The following is a 15,647-nucleotide window of genomic DNA, read 5'->3' on the forward strand; positions in this document are numbered from 1 at the left end:
TTTGCTACTTAAGCCTTAGTGAGAAATGCTATTCAAGCAGTAGTAGACTAAGGTAAGCAATGAGCGAAAGTTATGATAAAAAAATCACCCAGACTTTCTAAACTGTAAGTAGAGTTTATGCATGAATATGTATATTTAAGATCCTATTTTTATTTCTTTTCTTTTGTTTTAATTTTATTATTATTTCAGGTTAAGGAATCATACGAAAAATTTAATGAAATAAAATTTCCTAAGTACCTTATCCCTTGGATAGTATTTAAGAACATATTACTTCATATAAAATTTTTACATGAATTCTTTGAATTTTGGGAAGGCTTTGGGTGTTGAAATAAATTCAAAGGTTTTGGAGTTTGATTGGTTTTGGGGTTTTGATGATTTAAGGTTTGGGGTGGGACTTAAGGTTTGAGTCAAATTTAAGGTTGAAGGCCAAGTTTAAGTTTTAGGGTTTGGTTTATGATTAGGTTGATTTAGGGTTTAGGGTTAGTTTAAAATTAGGGTCAGGGTTAGGGCTTTGAGTAGGGTTTTAAGGTTTGACTTTGTATAGGGTTTAACTATAGGGTTTAGGGTTTGACCTTGGTTGTAGGATTTGACCATGGGGTATCAGGGTTTCACCTTGGGGTTTAATGGTTGACTTTGGATTTAAAGGTTTGGAATTGGATTTAGGGTTTACCATGATTTTTGTGAACTTCTCTAAAAATCTCCAACATTTAGGCTAATTTTTGGAGCAAGCCACAAAAGCATGGTTTTGAAATTTATTTAAGGCTTGATGGCCATGGAAATGTCACATGAATAATGCACATGAAATTGATAAACATGTTGTGAATGCCTGCTAAATGCATTTGATGCATGAAATGGAACTAGTATGGAAATTAATGGTTAAGGCAATTTTACAAACATTTTGTAAACTAACTATGCATGAATAAACTTAACAAGAAAACTAAGTAACAATGATCAAAGAGATGATAAGGGTTTGGTCAAACCATGAGAAAAGCAAAGGCCAAAACCACTAAGGCCATGTCAAGGTATTTTGGTATTGACCATTGAACATAGGCATTATACCCATTATTATGACAAACATTTGGAAAACAAATGGCCATAATTGTATGCTTAATGAACACTACGTCTAGACATCGCTCAAAGTAAGCATCTAAACTGCTCGTTTATAGGTAATATGTATTAGATTTTCTGATGTATAATTTGTTTTCCTTTCATCTCCTTTTACTCTTTAGCATTTTCATTCAAATATGGTTATTGCCTTTTACTTAATGAAAAGGCCAATAAGTGATTTGCTAAGATTAACAATCATAAAATAACTTTTTTATTTAATTTTTTTGTTTATGAAAAATAATTTGTGATGGAATTAATTATTTTTTTTCAATGATTAATCTATTTGATGAATGATTAGCATATAAGGTGTTATCAGATAGCAAAAAGAGAGGAATATAAGTATGGAGAAGAGGGCTTAAAGTAGCATGTTGCCAACAAAGGCAAAGGAGGAACGAGGGTTAATATTCATGACATCTTCAACACGTAAGATTGTTGAAAATTTACTTGTTTCATTAATATTGCATCATGTTTAATTTTCTTAACAGTAATATGGTAGTAATTGAAATGCTATGGTAAGTTAAGTGTAGGCATTGTACCCAGATATAGTTGAAATTAAAACCTTTACTTTATTGGTGAATATGTACGAAATCATCAATAAAATATTAGTTATTGACTGATATTTGGGAGAACATACAATAATAATTGTTTTAACCTCTAAGAATTATCTCCCTAATCTTACATTCTCTTAATTTAAATTTGGCTAACCATTATTTTTAAAGAATTGTTCACTTTTAGTTATATTATGTTGAAATCAACCACCTACTATTGCTGACAAGATTGAGCTTTTCTTTAGGATTTTTTGGTAGAAGCCAGGCAAAAGAGAAAAAAGGAATTATGAAAAGTGATGATGTAATTATTGAATTAGATGCAACACTAAAACATTTGTATATAAGAGATACTTTTAAGGGGAAAATTAGATTTTTTTTTTAAATAGAGACTAAATGGTTTTTCATTAATCTTTTTGCAACAATTAGTGTATTAAATTAATATATTTTTTTTCTTGAATTATTAGATATATTTATCTTTGTCAGCGTTGAGTTATATAATTTATTTTTTTATGATCCAATAATAATAACAAATAAGTATTTCATGAATAAATTTAATATCTAATCATCATTTATTTCTATTAATATAAATATTCAAAATATAAATAATTATATAAATTTTTTTCTTTTATATATTATTTAATATTTGAATTATGAATACATAATTTTATTTTATTTCTACAACTAAATTAAAAGTCTATAACTTTTTTTACTCTTTGGCAATTGAGCATGAACTTGAAATTTAATATATATATATATATATATATATATATATATAAAAGCAACATATAAATCATATTTAGATTTTTAAACTTGAAGTTAAAATATGATTATTTTATGTAAATATTTACTGAAAAATAAAATCATCACAAATTAGTACTAAATTTCTTAATTTGGGCGGAGCAAAACCCTATCCCTGACTCCCTGGAGTTTTCCCGGTTGAAGCTAAAAAATTGTTCTTACTCCTTTTCTTTTGTTTTGCTCTAAACCCCAAAGGAAGAAAGAGGTAGATATAATGCCTTCGTTTCCACAGCCTGGCTCAGTTACCATCTGCGAAATCAACCGAGATTTAGGTACCTCTTTTCTCTCTTCTTTCATCCCCAAAAGCATACAGCAAAACCAGAGACCTAGCTTTTCCTTCTTTTTTTTTTTTATGTTCTTTTTATTGTTTTAATGATTAGCAGCAGCAGTAATGTAGTATTAATCTGCAGTTACTGCCGATGCCCTTTCCGATGTTCGAGCCAATGACACTTATGGAAAGCTTCTTGTATGTCATCAATCGATTAATTTTTTTTCCTGAATATTTGTAAAACTGGAATTTGAGACTTTGGCTATGTTCAGGGAATAGTGTTCAGTCCGGTTCCATTTCATTCGGTAGAGGATCCCACCGAACCTCCGGCAACTTCAAATGTTCCCGTCTCTCGGCCCAAAGGATTTGTGCGATTTCCTTCGTTTCTACTACTATAATTTTTTTCCTTTTTCCTAGTAAGTTTTCACTAATAGAATCTCGTTTCAGGAATTGATCACTCGCTCCCTCAAACACATTTTTCAATCCAACGATGTGAGTTTTCATTTCCTTCTCCAATTATAGTTGTATTCGTTTTCTCATAGATATATATTGGCTTTTTTAGTATTTGTTGGTTGTTAATTGATGGGCGTCGGGATGGTTTAAATTTCCCAAAAGTAATCTAATTTATTCTTCTAATTTAAAAATTTTCTTCCATAGCATGAGAAATATGCCATTATGAATTTTTTTTTTTTTTTTGCCATGGTTAATCTTTCTTGGATTGGAATACCAAGATATTTATATAGTATGAACCAATTTGATAACCGTATTGGAATACCTGTTTATCTTAAAATAGCATGATATTGTATTAGTCACCTTGAAAGCGCTTGCACAGAAATAGCATTAAAAGAGAAGGTGGTTGTTGCTTTTTAAGTCTGCAGTCTCATTTGATAAGCTGTATAGATTGATTTGTTACCAGAAGTTGCTCTCCAAGGTGTGAGCTGGCATCAGCACAAACATATCCTTGCATTTATATCTGGTTCTAATCAGGTGACAGTTTGTGATTATGAAGATTCAGGTGAGCAACTTATTATATTATTCTATGCAAAATTTCGTTAACTTATTTTTCATCTTTTGTTTGTTTCTGTCCTACTTTTCTCTCTTGTGTGTTTTGTAAAATAAAATCACTTCAGTTGGTCACTTTTTGATGCATGCAAGTTTTGAATATTTTGAACAACAGGGAAGGAACCATGCATTTTAACAAGTGAGTCCCAAAGAGATGTTAAAGTTCTAGAGTGGAGGCCAAACGGTGGAAAGTCACTTTCTGTGGCATGCAAGCAAGTATCCTGATTTTACAAATTGTTACTAATATATATTTTTTTCATTCTTCTCAATTGTTTATGGCTCTATAGGGGTGGAATTTGCATTTGGTCGGCATCTTATCCAGGGAATGCAGCATCAGTTAGATCTGGTTCTACTTCATTCTTGGGGGCACTCTCTAGAGGCTCTGGGACTCGGTGGACTCTAGTGGATTTTTTTCGAAGTCCTCATGATGAACAAATAAGTGCACTTTCTTGGAGTCCTGGTGGAAGATATCCTTACTGATTACTTGTGATATTGATTTATATTTTATCACTTTTATTCATTGATTAGATTGTGCTTAGGAGTTGGATGTAGGAATGGGAATGTGGTTGGTTTAACTATTCAAATGTATTCCATAACATTTCAATACATATTTGGCCTCTGCCTCATATGAAAGCTCGTCATTCACAATCTGGGATGTTGCCCAAGGTATACTTATGAAAGTTAGTTTCTCCTGAACTATTTTTTAATCGAGTGTTAAGAAGATTGGTAATCTTTTTGATGACACACCCTCTAATTTGGTTCATATTCGCTGACGAGAAACTTAGTTGGGAGTTTGGTTAGGCTTGATTAGTTGCTTTTAATTCTTAAATTTTTTATTTTAAGTTAAAGGCTGAAGGTTTTTTTTAGAACTGTAAGTATCAGGTACTTTTCAAGTTCTTAGTTTATATCTTTGAGATTGCAGGTTTTAACTCTATACACTTATTCATGATTTATATTTAGGGTTTAGTTGTTTTTCTTAGTTAAGTTTCTTACTTATTTGGTTTCGTAATTGGATAACTTCCTAATTGGAGAGTCTAAATTTTCATTTAAGTTCTTGTTGTATCTGGAGTGCGGTTCTTATTGGATTATGGATGCTAGGAGTCTGTATATATATCAACATAACCTTCGGTTTGGGGTTTCAATTGTTGTCAGTGAATTTTCCAGTGCATTTGCTTGTGATGTATAATGTACTTGATCTTAGGTGTGATAAATGTGCAAGTAAGCTTAATCTGGTAAAGTTTTGGGCAGTTCATAGAAAGTGGAGAGTTATAGCTTCTTGTATAGCCGAGCCAAAGGATAAAAGAACAAAAAAAAAAAAAAGCCTTAGATGTGACTCTTAAGGAACCCTAGCTTGAAGCTTATGGAATTCTTTATTCAATTTTCTCTCTTTTCTTAATAATTCAAAAAGCTGCCATAAACCCTAATCACCTCTGTCGTACATCTTCCTTCCCTCAACTTCGTTGTTTGAACATACTCTTTTTAAAATAGACATATCCACTTTGTTACTCTTTCTTCAAGCTTCTTTACCTAGTAATTTTTTTAACAAGAGCAAAATTATGAATCCCTTTAAAACTCATCCTTGGTCATTTCTCATAAATGCTGTCTTGTGAGCAAAAGAATGTTCTAGATGGTTGGAAGGTCAAAACAAGAAATATATAGTAATAAGGGGCATCTAGAAGCCCTTGGGTTATTTACATACTTGTTAGATTTGAAAGATGATGTGAAGTGCTATCAAAGGATCCCTTTGGCGATTTCTTTTTTGACAAACCTAAATGATCATCATATTCATACTATAAGCGGTTTGCATAAAATATAATTTCTACTGTCATCTTAAATATATATTCAATGTAGATATTATTTCTTCAGAGATTTTAATCTATATTTTGGATTAATGGTATTTCTTGGAATTTCCAGGTATTGGGACACCCATTCGACGGGGAATAGGGGGAACATCAGTGATTAAATGGTCTCCAATTGGAGATTACTTTTTTTCTGGAAAATTGTATGGACATAACATGTTTCCTGAGTTTTATGTCTAATTTTGACCAAACATGTCAGCTAATGTGTCTATCCTGTTGTAGTGATGGAACCTTTTATCTTTGGGAGACAAACACATGGACATCTGAACCGTGGTCTTCAGCCAGTGGATTTGTCACAGTAGGTTATATTATTTTTAAACCATTGAACAATATTTATTAAATGTTAAAGTTTGCAAGATATAGAGATATTGCCTAATAGCTGCTTGAAGTATGACTACCCTTTTGTCATTTTATTTTATCTGTTTCAATTTTCTTGGATTGTAAGTTTTAGGGTGATTTGCCAAAAGGGGATTATGTTTCCACTTTTTTTTTTAAGATATCTAGTATGGGACAAAATTGTATGTTTAGATCATTATGTCTGTTAGGAGTTCATTTTTCCCTAGAATTTTCCTTATGGGTGAATCTTTTCCTTATCATTTTGAGTATAAAAATGCCTAAACTATGCTTGGAAATTCCATTGAATGGTGCATAATTAACTTAACTTACTTTTAACATGAGTGGTGTACAAATGAGGCTGGTTATCATCCATTCAAAGATGAGTAAATTAGAAAGTACAGTGGTAAAGTTTCATGTGTTCAAAGATGAGTGGTAAATTGATCTATAACCCTAAGTACAGTGGTAAATGTGAACGTTAGCCCACTCATTTAAGATTATAGTACATTTCGTTGGAAGAAATGCTACCTTTATATAATTTGGGAAACTCTTCTGTGATTATGGCGGTATACTTTCTGTGTAAATCTTGTGTAACAGTTTCCTCTGGCAGTTGTAATAATGGATTAAGGTGGGATGCTGTCCATTGCCCATTGGCAATACAGGTTACCCATTTAGCTCCTGTTGTAGTCATTTCCATGTTTTAGTTTATTACCCTTATACTTTTAAACATTAAAAGCAATTCTTTTTGCCTTCTAGCTTATCCAATTCACAATATTTTAGAAGGAGATGAATGATCAGTCAATAGAAAAATGTGCTTTTGCAGCTTTGGCATTGCATGCTTGGTTGCTGCTATACTTCAGAGTATGAAAGGGTTATATTTTTTAAAGCATGTCTGGGTAAAATGAATATACATTCGTACTAATTTTTGACCTCTCTCTTTATTATCTTGAAGGAGGTAAAATTTTATATCCTAACGGTTATTGATGCATCATATTTTGTCAGCTTGTAGTTCTTATAGTTTTATCATGTCAAACAGAATTCCGTTGGATGCTACTGATATGACATTAGATTTTACTTGTTTTAGGTTTTAGTGATCAATCATTTGTTGTTATCAGGGTGCAACCTGGGATCCTGATGGTCGTATGGTCCTGCTTGCTTTCTCTAGGTCTTCAACATTGGGTTCTATACACTTTGCAACTAAACCTCCATCTTTGGGTATGTAAGCTCTAGTTAAAGAATTTCTGCTATCCATCAACCTATTCTTAGTAGTGGAATTAAAAACTTGCATGTAGTTATGTGGAACGAAGAGAAACTCGAAGGATTAAATGTGGATAACTGTTATCTTTTTTTTTTTTTTTGGACTTCAGTAATAAAGATTTTCTATTTTGGGTTTTTGCTGCTGTTTCTGATTTCTTTTTCTTTTACCATTTTCTTATTATTGTTATAATGTGCTTGCAAAGTTACCACCATTTTTATTTATAACTTTTTTGGTTCAGGTTGTCTTTTTTTTCCCCCCTTCATTTTCTTCTATTCTTTTTCTTATAGATAAATTGTTATAAAAAAGAGAATTTGTTACAATGCTTTTCTATTTACCCCTTTTTTAATTAAAAATTTTTCACTGCAAAGACAAATTAATTACATGTAATTTAACTTGTGAAGGAGAAAATAAAATAATTACATGACATGATAAGTTATCATTCCCTTCCCTTTCCTGTCATTAACCAAACAGGGTTGGTAATGTACCCCTCCTTTCCATTTGCCTCCCCCTTTGCAGGTATCAAAACAAGGGGAAATGTATGCTTTGCTTCCCCACTTTTTGTTACCCTTCTATCCTCTTCTTCCCTTTTTCTTATGGTTCCAAAACATGCTGGTAACGAGCTTTCAAAGTTTGATCTTCTATTGGTGACATTGAAGATTGAAGTTTACATTTGATAGGTTTTTTTTTTTGGAAAGCAGGAAAGAAAAAAAATTTTCCTTTACTTCCACCTTCTCTGTTTCCATGTCCCTTTGCACCTCGCAATGTGCCTTCTCTTATACTTGGTTTTGTATAAAGTTATTCTTTCTTGTTTTTAATGAATTATTTGAATTAGTTTCTGTGGATTTTATTTATCCAGTTGTACATAGAGGCATTATAATGCAAGTGGCATGAGTCTAATTGGTTCTCCTTGATGATTCTCTTCAGATGCCCACTTATTACCGGTTGATTTGCCAGAGATAATATCTTTGGCAGGCAGGTATTGTGAAGTTTCTTTCTACTTTATGTTATTTTTAATTTGTAAAATAACTTCTGCAGATATTGTTATTAAACTCTTTAGATGGTCAAGGATAATATTCCTTGTTCTCTTGGTTGGTGAGAGAGGAATGGGGAAGGGGGAGTGGAAGGCAATTGTTAAATTTGCTAAAATTGAAATCACCAAATGTGTATCAGTGTTGCCTAGGCACTAAGGCTCAGTGCAATTCAATTTAAGCACCCTGCACCCTTCAGGCCCATGCCTTTTGTTCCTAGTTGCACTTTTTAAAAGGTGATAGAGCTCAAAAAGCATGCTTGGCATAAGTGCCCCTTTGGTTTCTAGTTTTAAATTTCTTTTGTTAGCTATTCTTTTGATAAAAAGGACAATTTTAGCTCTTTTTAACAAGTAGAAAAAAATTAAAAAATATCGTTGACACACAACCTTTTGTTGAAGATGGAAGCGAAGGAAACTTGGACGTTTGAGTGATTATGAATTATGATTATTCTCTCGATCTTTTGAATGCATTTGACAATGTAGTGGAGTAAACTCTTTAGTGTTTATTAACAAAATCCATATACTTTTAAGCTTATTAGATATTATATAGAGAATTTTCTTTGTATTGTATATATTAATTATCTTTGAGAAATTAGCAACTTACTTCACTTAGTTGAGTTTGCACCTTGTGCCTTCAGCAATAAAGGGTCCTAGCACCTAGAATGCTCCATGTGCCTTTGGCCATTCTGATTTGGATTTAGAGGAAAAGCCAGACTAGATGTAATTTTGATTAATAAAGAAAATCATTTCGAATCCTTTTCCCTAGAAAATCTAAACATGTGTGAGGATTGATCTCCATTTAAACAGTGTTAAAGAGGAACCTTGTCTTTCCAATTTCCTTGGCTTTTGAATATTGGAAAGAAAGAAAGGGGGAGGGGTTAATAAAATCTGAAGACAGCTTTGGATTTAATTTCTTTTACCCCCAATTATGACATTTATCCTAATGAAAGAAAAATAACAAGCTTATTATTTCCCACACCTTAACCTAATAAGTTGAGGGACATTTCCTCTTCTCTTCTCCGATATATTATTATCTTTCATCCATCCGAAGTCCTTGATATTGGGTAAATGTCTTGGAAGCTAGAACGATTGAAAAAGGTTTGGAGCTAGGAAGCACAGACACAACAATTACCCGTGGACTGGCGTTGTATCCATGTTCGACATGGACACAACTCCAATATGGTGGACTACAAATCGGACTTGCAGGACCCTAATTTTTTAGAAATTGCCTTGCCCTTGTGTTTGTATAATGTCATACTCGTATTATATGATCATGTCTGTGCTGCGTAGGTTTGGAGGCTAATATCTAGGACCATTTGAGGGCAAAAAGCGTATAGGATTGGGATTAAGGTTGGATGAAGATAATCAAGTTTGGGAAATTTGTTATGTAAGTTGTACAAGTGAAGTGGGAATTTGTCTAGGTTAACTTTTTGATAAGTTGTGGGTAAAATTGGGTTTTATTGACTTAGTGAGTAGTCTTTTCGGGTATCTGGGCATTCTACGACTGATATGTCTGGCTTTGCTCTAAAAGCTGAAATATTTCTAAGAGTAGAAAGACAGTTCTGGTTTCTTTGATACTTGAAAAGCCTTATGTTGCTTTGACTCAACATTTTTCTTGAAGTAATCATATTGGACAGATTCTGACACCTCAAAGTGGGTGTTTCTATGGGAGTTTTACCTTCCAAATGTAAGGAAAAACTTAGAAAAATAATGAATAGACAAGTGTTGGATGCATACTGATATGATAATGAATACACAAGTGTTGGATGCATATTGATGTCCAACATTCCCATCAGGTTCACATCTAATAGCATGATAGCTTAGAAATGTCTAAAAAACAGTTCACCCACCTATAAGGATTTAGGGAAAATTAATAGGTATGTTTTGCCCATTGTAGTTCATTTTGGTTAAAAAATAGTTGAACAATCCTCATAAGGTTTGTTCCTTTGCTTATTGAGGGTTAATCCTAAAGATCTCTTTTTCCTAGAAATCAAAATTACAAAACTATCCTTATAGCTTAACTTGCCAAAATGTGGAAAAAGTATGTAGATATAACCATCAAGTTAGCTTTTAGATTTTCAAAAAACAAATTCACCTTTTAAAAATGTTTAAGAATCTAAAATGTTTAAATACATGGAGGCAATTCAGTCACTTTGTTAAGAATTAAATAGCAGAATCCTTTTGATTAACAGTGCAAACAACAAGGTGTTATGTTTACCATGTTGGAACATGGCAAATCAAATTATGTTCTAATCACTATGAGGTAAGATGTAACTTAACCAGAATAGGTTAAACTCCTTCTCTATGTCCAAGCAAATAAAGATGGACCCTAAATAGGAAACTTGAAAGAATGTTTTGGACAATAAACAACGGTCTCATTGTAATGGAAAGAAAAATGAAAACAAGACTTAAAAGACTTTGCCAAACAAAATGCTATAAAATTATTAAAACACTCATAAAATCATTGATAGATAAAACTAAATTCTGCAATCTTTTTACTAAAATGTATGCATGTAAAATTAAGACTAAATATGAATTGAACCATCAAAGTTCCTAACCTGTGTTATTATTTTTCAAATTCAGCCTTTCACATTATAACTAGACTAAAGCCATCTAAATTTGTGGAGATGCTTACAAACTTGTCATTGGGGGTATATAGCTTTTCCCAAGGTTAATTTTATTAGGTCATATGATCTCATGCATAGAATATTCTTCTGCTTAAGTTGAATTGTCACACAAACTGTTTTGTTGTTGTAAAATTGTCATGCAGTCAGGGAATTGAGAAGATAGCCTGGGATGGTTCTGGAGAGCGATTAGCAGTATCATATAAAGGAGGGGATGACATTTATAAAGGTCTCATTGCAATATATGACACAAGGAGGAATCCCTTGATTTCTACATCACTAATGTGAGTCACTGGTTCTCTTACCATATGCTTGTCATTTTTGGTTGGAAAAATATTTACCAGACACAGCTTTCATGGAGCACTCCTAATTCTCATTGAATTCCAAGACAAATGATCTAAAGATATCATTATCCCTTCCTTTTTTGGTTTGTTTGTGTGTGGGTGGGATGGGGGTTAAGGGTATGACTCCCTTGAGTTCTGCACCGCTAATGTGAATCCCTTCTTCTCTTATTGCATGCTTTTTGTTTTTGGTTATTATTGACACAGATTGATATCTGAATGAAATGATCTAAATCAGATCATTCTCTTTTTTATGGCAAGCCTTCACCCCTCCCCCCCCCCCCAAGCTTTGGCGATCTTTATATATAATGGCTAATTGATATTTTTGTTTGCTGTCTGGATTCAGTGGTTTTATAAGAGGGCCTGGCAACAATCCAAAGCCAATTATGTTTTCCTTTCATGACAAGTTTAAAGAAGGACCATCGCTTTCTGTGGTACACTCACATCATTTCCTCCTACACCTTTCTTTTTGACTGTTCAGTCAGCGGTTGTTGGTCTTTGTTCATTTGAAGTAAAATATAAACAAATGAAAAACAACACAGCAACATAGGTGCATTTTGTTTTTGAGCAGCTAATAGTTTGCATACGTTAGCTTTTAAGTTTGTAGCCGTCTTAGAGATGTGGAGATTTGAATCAAGATAATTGGTATGGAATTCAGTCTCAGTGCAAGTGGCAACTAGCAACAATTCATGTTAACTTTCCATTCTGTTTCTTTCTCATGTAGTGCTGGAGCAGTGGGTTTTGCTGTACCTACCCTCTCATATTCCGTTCCTAAGTTCTTCTGTGGTCAAGGTATTTTCCATTCTGCTAGGTTTTATTGGCTGCATGTTAAATTTAAGGCATAATAACCAAATAAACCCGTAAATTTCTCTTAAAAATAAAAATCAACCCTCTATCTCTTAATGCATGAAATTAAGATTATAAACTCTTATTCTATTGTAATTATAACCATTAAATCTGAGAACTATCGACATTAAGTCCAATAGAGTTAACAGGTATCTTACCAATGTTATCTTTGCTGTGCTGGCAGCCAATAACTTTTTTTTTTTTGGTCAAAAACAAAGAAAAAAAAGCTATTATTTAAACAATAACAACATAATTAGATCAAAAATATATTTTTACTTTTGAGCTTGACAAAAACTCTCTAAAACCATTTCTTACCAAAAATAAATTACTAAAACCATTGAATTAAGTTTTTTTTTTTCTTTTTTACTGTACTAAAAATGTTTTCATTCTTTTTTTTTTTCTTCACCTCTTCATTTTTCTTCCTTTCTTGTTCTTTTCCCTATTGACAAAATTATCAACCTGGTATAAGCCTCTTCACACAAAAATTGGGGTCTAGCTAATTTTATCTACCTATATTGCTAGATCGAGGATGACTAAGATCCGATGACCATCATGTTGACGTGGATGTATGGTTTTTTATTACAGAATGAAACAAATTTTATTCATTGATTTTAGGATTTTTTTTAAAGAAATCGTTTTAGAAAATTTTTTGCCAAGTTAAAAAATAACAAATATACTCGAGTTTTTGTTATTTAAATGGTATATTTTGGTTTCCGGCAAAACAAAGATAATACCAGTTAGTGCTCTATTATCTGAATTCCATCGATGCCATTTATTTTCAAATTTAATGGTTATAATTATACAGGAATAAAAGTTGATAACTTTAATTTCATGCAATAAAAGATGAAAGTGGCTAATTTGATTGTCCTGCCATTTTAGTGCCTAATAAAACCCTCATGGATTCTCTTTTATCGGAAGTTCTTGGTTAACTGCTGATAATTATTCAAGTAAATGTCCATTATTTTGTGATTGTTGCCCAAATGAAGTACATCCTTGTTTAGGTACAGAGGCACAGCAGTAGTGTTGATTATGGGACAAACTTCAATTATTAATAGCTTTGTGCTTTTCTGCCATTTTTTCCAGACACGGTTTTGAAACAGTTTTCTATTTACTACGTTATTGCAGGCTTTTAGACGCAACCTGTGTATGGCTTTTTATGCAAACAGTATAAACAGTGGATTAGATCTAATGAAACACAATGAAATTGAGGGAATTTCTATCTTCCGTTGTTTTGCTTCACATTATTATTCCTTTCTCGTTGTCTATTGCCTTCTGTTAGAGTTTATTGTTGTTCTAAACTGAACTTAAACATCATTGGTGACTACAATTTTAATGATGAATGATCAGGTCCATGGGCATCACATGTTAAAAGAAAATATTTTTTTAAGGCATTTGGTAGGAGAGAAAATTAAGATAAAATGAGAGATGGTTAATTTTCATTCTTGGTTACAAAATGCTTAAAATACTTAATAAGTCTCCATTTTGAAGCAAAATGTTCATTTTAATCTTTCTAATTTGACTAAAATAATGAAAGAATTTTGAATTTTCTAACTTTATTTAAATAAATTTTTATGTTTTTATTGTATTTAAATAAATTTTTAATTCTTAATTTGAATAAAAATAATTATTTAATATTTATTATGTAAGTAAATGAGTTTTTAATTTTTAATTTGTATTTAAATAAAACTTAAATGCATATCAATTTATCGATAGAAATAAAAGTTTATTTAAATATAAATTAAAAGATAAAGATTTATTGGTACATAACAAAATTATGGGAGTTTTATGTAAATAAAATAAAATAATTCAAGGGATTTTTTTAAAAAAATATTTTAACCTTCTAATTTTTATCAACTTAAATGTTGTATTTTTCTAATTTCTTAAATCAAGGATAATGGGCAAGTTTGCGAAGAGAAATTATTAATTGTAATAATGGGCTAAAACGAACATTTTGCCTTAATCAAGTGCTTTTAAAATATTCTATTTGTTGAAAATTTTTAAATTTCATAAATTGTTAAATATTTTATTAAGTTAGATTTTGTTTTGGCCAGACATTAAGTTAAACTTAATATAATTAATTAATTAATCTAAAATTAAATGAAGAACTGACAACATTTTAATTTTGTGATTCAATATTTTTTTATTTATTTTGGATCTTAATAGATTATTCTTTTCATCTCATTTTCTTTGTCAAATCTTTCTTTCCTAAAAGTCACAATTTATTAATTTTTTTTATCAGTCTTTTAAAAATTTTAGAGAGAGAAAAATTAAATCAGCCCATTCATATTTGAGAGCTAACCAAGCTTTTTATCAGGATCTGATCTGGGCCCCATTCGTGCAAATATTTTAGAGGGTAAAGAAACCATCAATCTATATGATTCACGAGTATAAGCAATACATTGTGGATTAGAAATGGTTAATAAACCAAACCATATTTTAAATGTTTACTTTTTTGTACCTTCAAACCAATGGTATCAGAATCTTTGGAAGAAAATATCCCTCTATGTCGGTCAGAATGACTATAGGACCCTCTGAACCTACTTCAATACAGGTATAGAAAATGTTAAAAAAATTAGATAAAATTGATTAACCATAATTTTTACCGTTTTGAATTTAAGAAGAATTGGAACGCTAGGTATTGGCTTCAAACACCCTTAAACCATACAGTCCGGATCTTGAGGAATCGCTTAATTTAGACTATTTAAGAAAGTTGAGGAAGACCTGACGAGACAGGACCACTAGACAAGTGATAATTCTTCTTTTTATTTTTTTTTCTATAAAATTATCATGTATTTAATTGATCACTTTTATGACTCATTTGATCATTTTTTGCTCAATTACTCACCTAATTTTTATAATTATTTCATGTATAGGTGAATGGAAGCAGTATGCCCACACCTAATTCTCTTATATTTGCAATGGCTGAACCTAGCAAGAATTTTTTCAAGGCATTGCAAGGCATGTTTAGGAGGTGAAGTGAGCTGAAATTAATTAAAAAAAGAAGCTATGAAGATCAAAAGAAGCAACAAAGTCATGCCTTAGAAAAGCTTGGGAGCTAGCAACTAGTACATGTGAGAGCTTCCTTTCTTGTATAAGCTAACTTGCAAGTTGATGAGCAAAGTTCGGAAGCTTCAAACTGACTTTGGAGCCTACTGAGGAGAGCAAGCCATCAAGCCATGAACAAGCCAAATTTGGAGCACAAAGAATTGGCAAAAGAGAGCATAAGAGAGTGAAGGACCAACTTCACCATAAGCCAAAATTGAGACCACTATAAAAATGACATTTTCTGGTATCTTTTTCTGCAGCTGGTTTCCACGGATGGGAGAGGCTTGAAGCTGGAAAAATGCGGAGCACGACAAGCTTACAAGGTGGCTTTTTGGTGGAAAATGATTGGACAAGCAAGTGGGCTCATGCAAGGAGGCACAAGTGCATGGAGGACAATTCAACACAAAGCTGCCAGCTTGCTGCCACATTTAGTTTTTGCACCAAGTCAGCCTCCAAATGGCTCATTTTGAGAGGGGACCAAGCTGCCAACTTGTGTCCTAGGTGGAGGAATGAAGATCTCTCACTGTTCCA

The 15,647-nt window shown here is 32.0% G+C and overlaps 1 protein-coding gene across 2 annotated transcripts; it reads left to right on the forward strand.

The window, feature by feature from the left end:
• The first annotated feature begins 2,517 nt into the window (after nt 1-2,517).
• On the forward strand, nt 2,518-13,447 carry LOC111296184 (Transducin/WD40 repeat-like superfamily protein). 2 transcript variants are annotated; one of them, XM_022890310.2, is made up of 16 exons: nt 2,518-2,725; nt 2,864-2,919; nt 2,994-3,089; nt 3,169-3,213; nt 3,622-3,736; nt 3,899-3,995; nt 4,071-4,250; nt 4,391-4,449; nt 5,698-5,785; nt 5,865-5,940; nt 7,091-7,190; nt 8,158-8,209; nt 11,031-11,168; nt 11,572-11,659; nt 11,950-12,017; nt 13,197-13,447. In XM_022890310.2, the coding sequence occupies exons 1-15, from the start codon at nt 2,668-2,670 to the stop codon at nt 11,998-12,000; spliced, it is 1,299 nt and encodes a 432-aa protein (XP_022746045.2). In that variant the 5' UTR covers nt 2,518-2,667; the 3' UTR covers nt 12,001-12,017; nt 13,197-13,447. The 2 variants fall into 2 exon arrangements, with proteins under 2 accessions (XP_022746045.2, XP_089596647.1); XM_089740521.1 differs by lacking the exons at nt 8,158-8,209; nt 11,031-11,168; nt 11,572-11,659; nt 11,950-12,017; nt 13,197-13,447 and adding exons at nt 7,750-7,845; nt 7,932-8,139 and having other exon boundaries at nt 2,528-2,725.
• The last annotated feature ends 2,200 nt before the right edge of the window (nt 13,448-15,647 follow it).

The sequence above is a fragment of the Durio zibethinus genome, chromosome 12, assembly GCF_047325235.1.
Source record: "Durio zibethinus cultivar Kanyao isolate XHJ-2024 chromosome 12, ASM4732523v1, whole genome shotgun sequence".
Classification (NCBI taxonomy): Eukaryota; Viridiplantae; Streptophyta; class Magnoliopsida; order Malvales; family Malvaceae; genus Durio; species Durio zibethinus.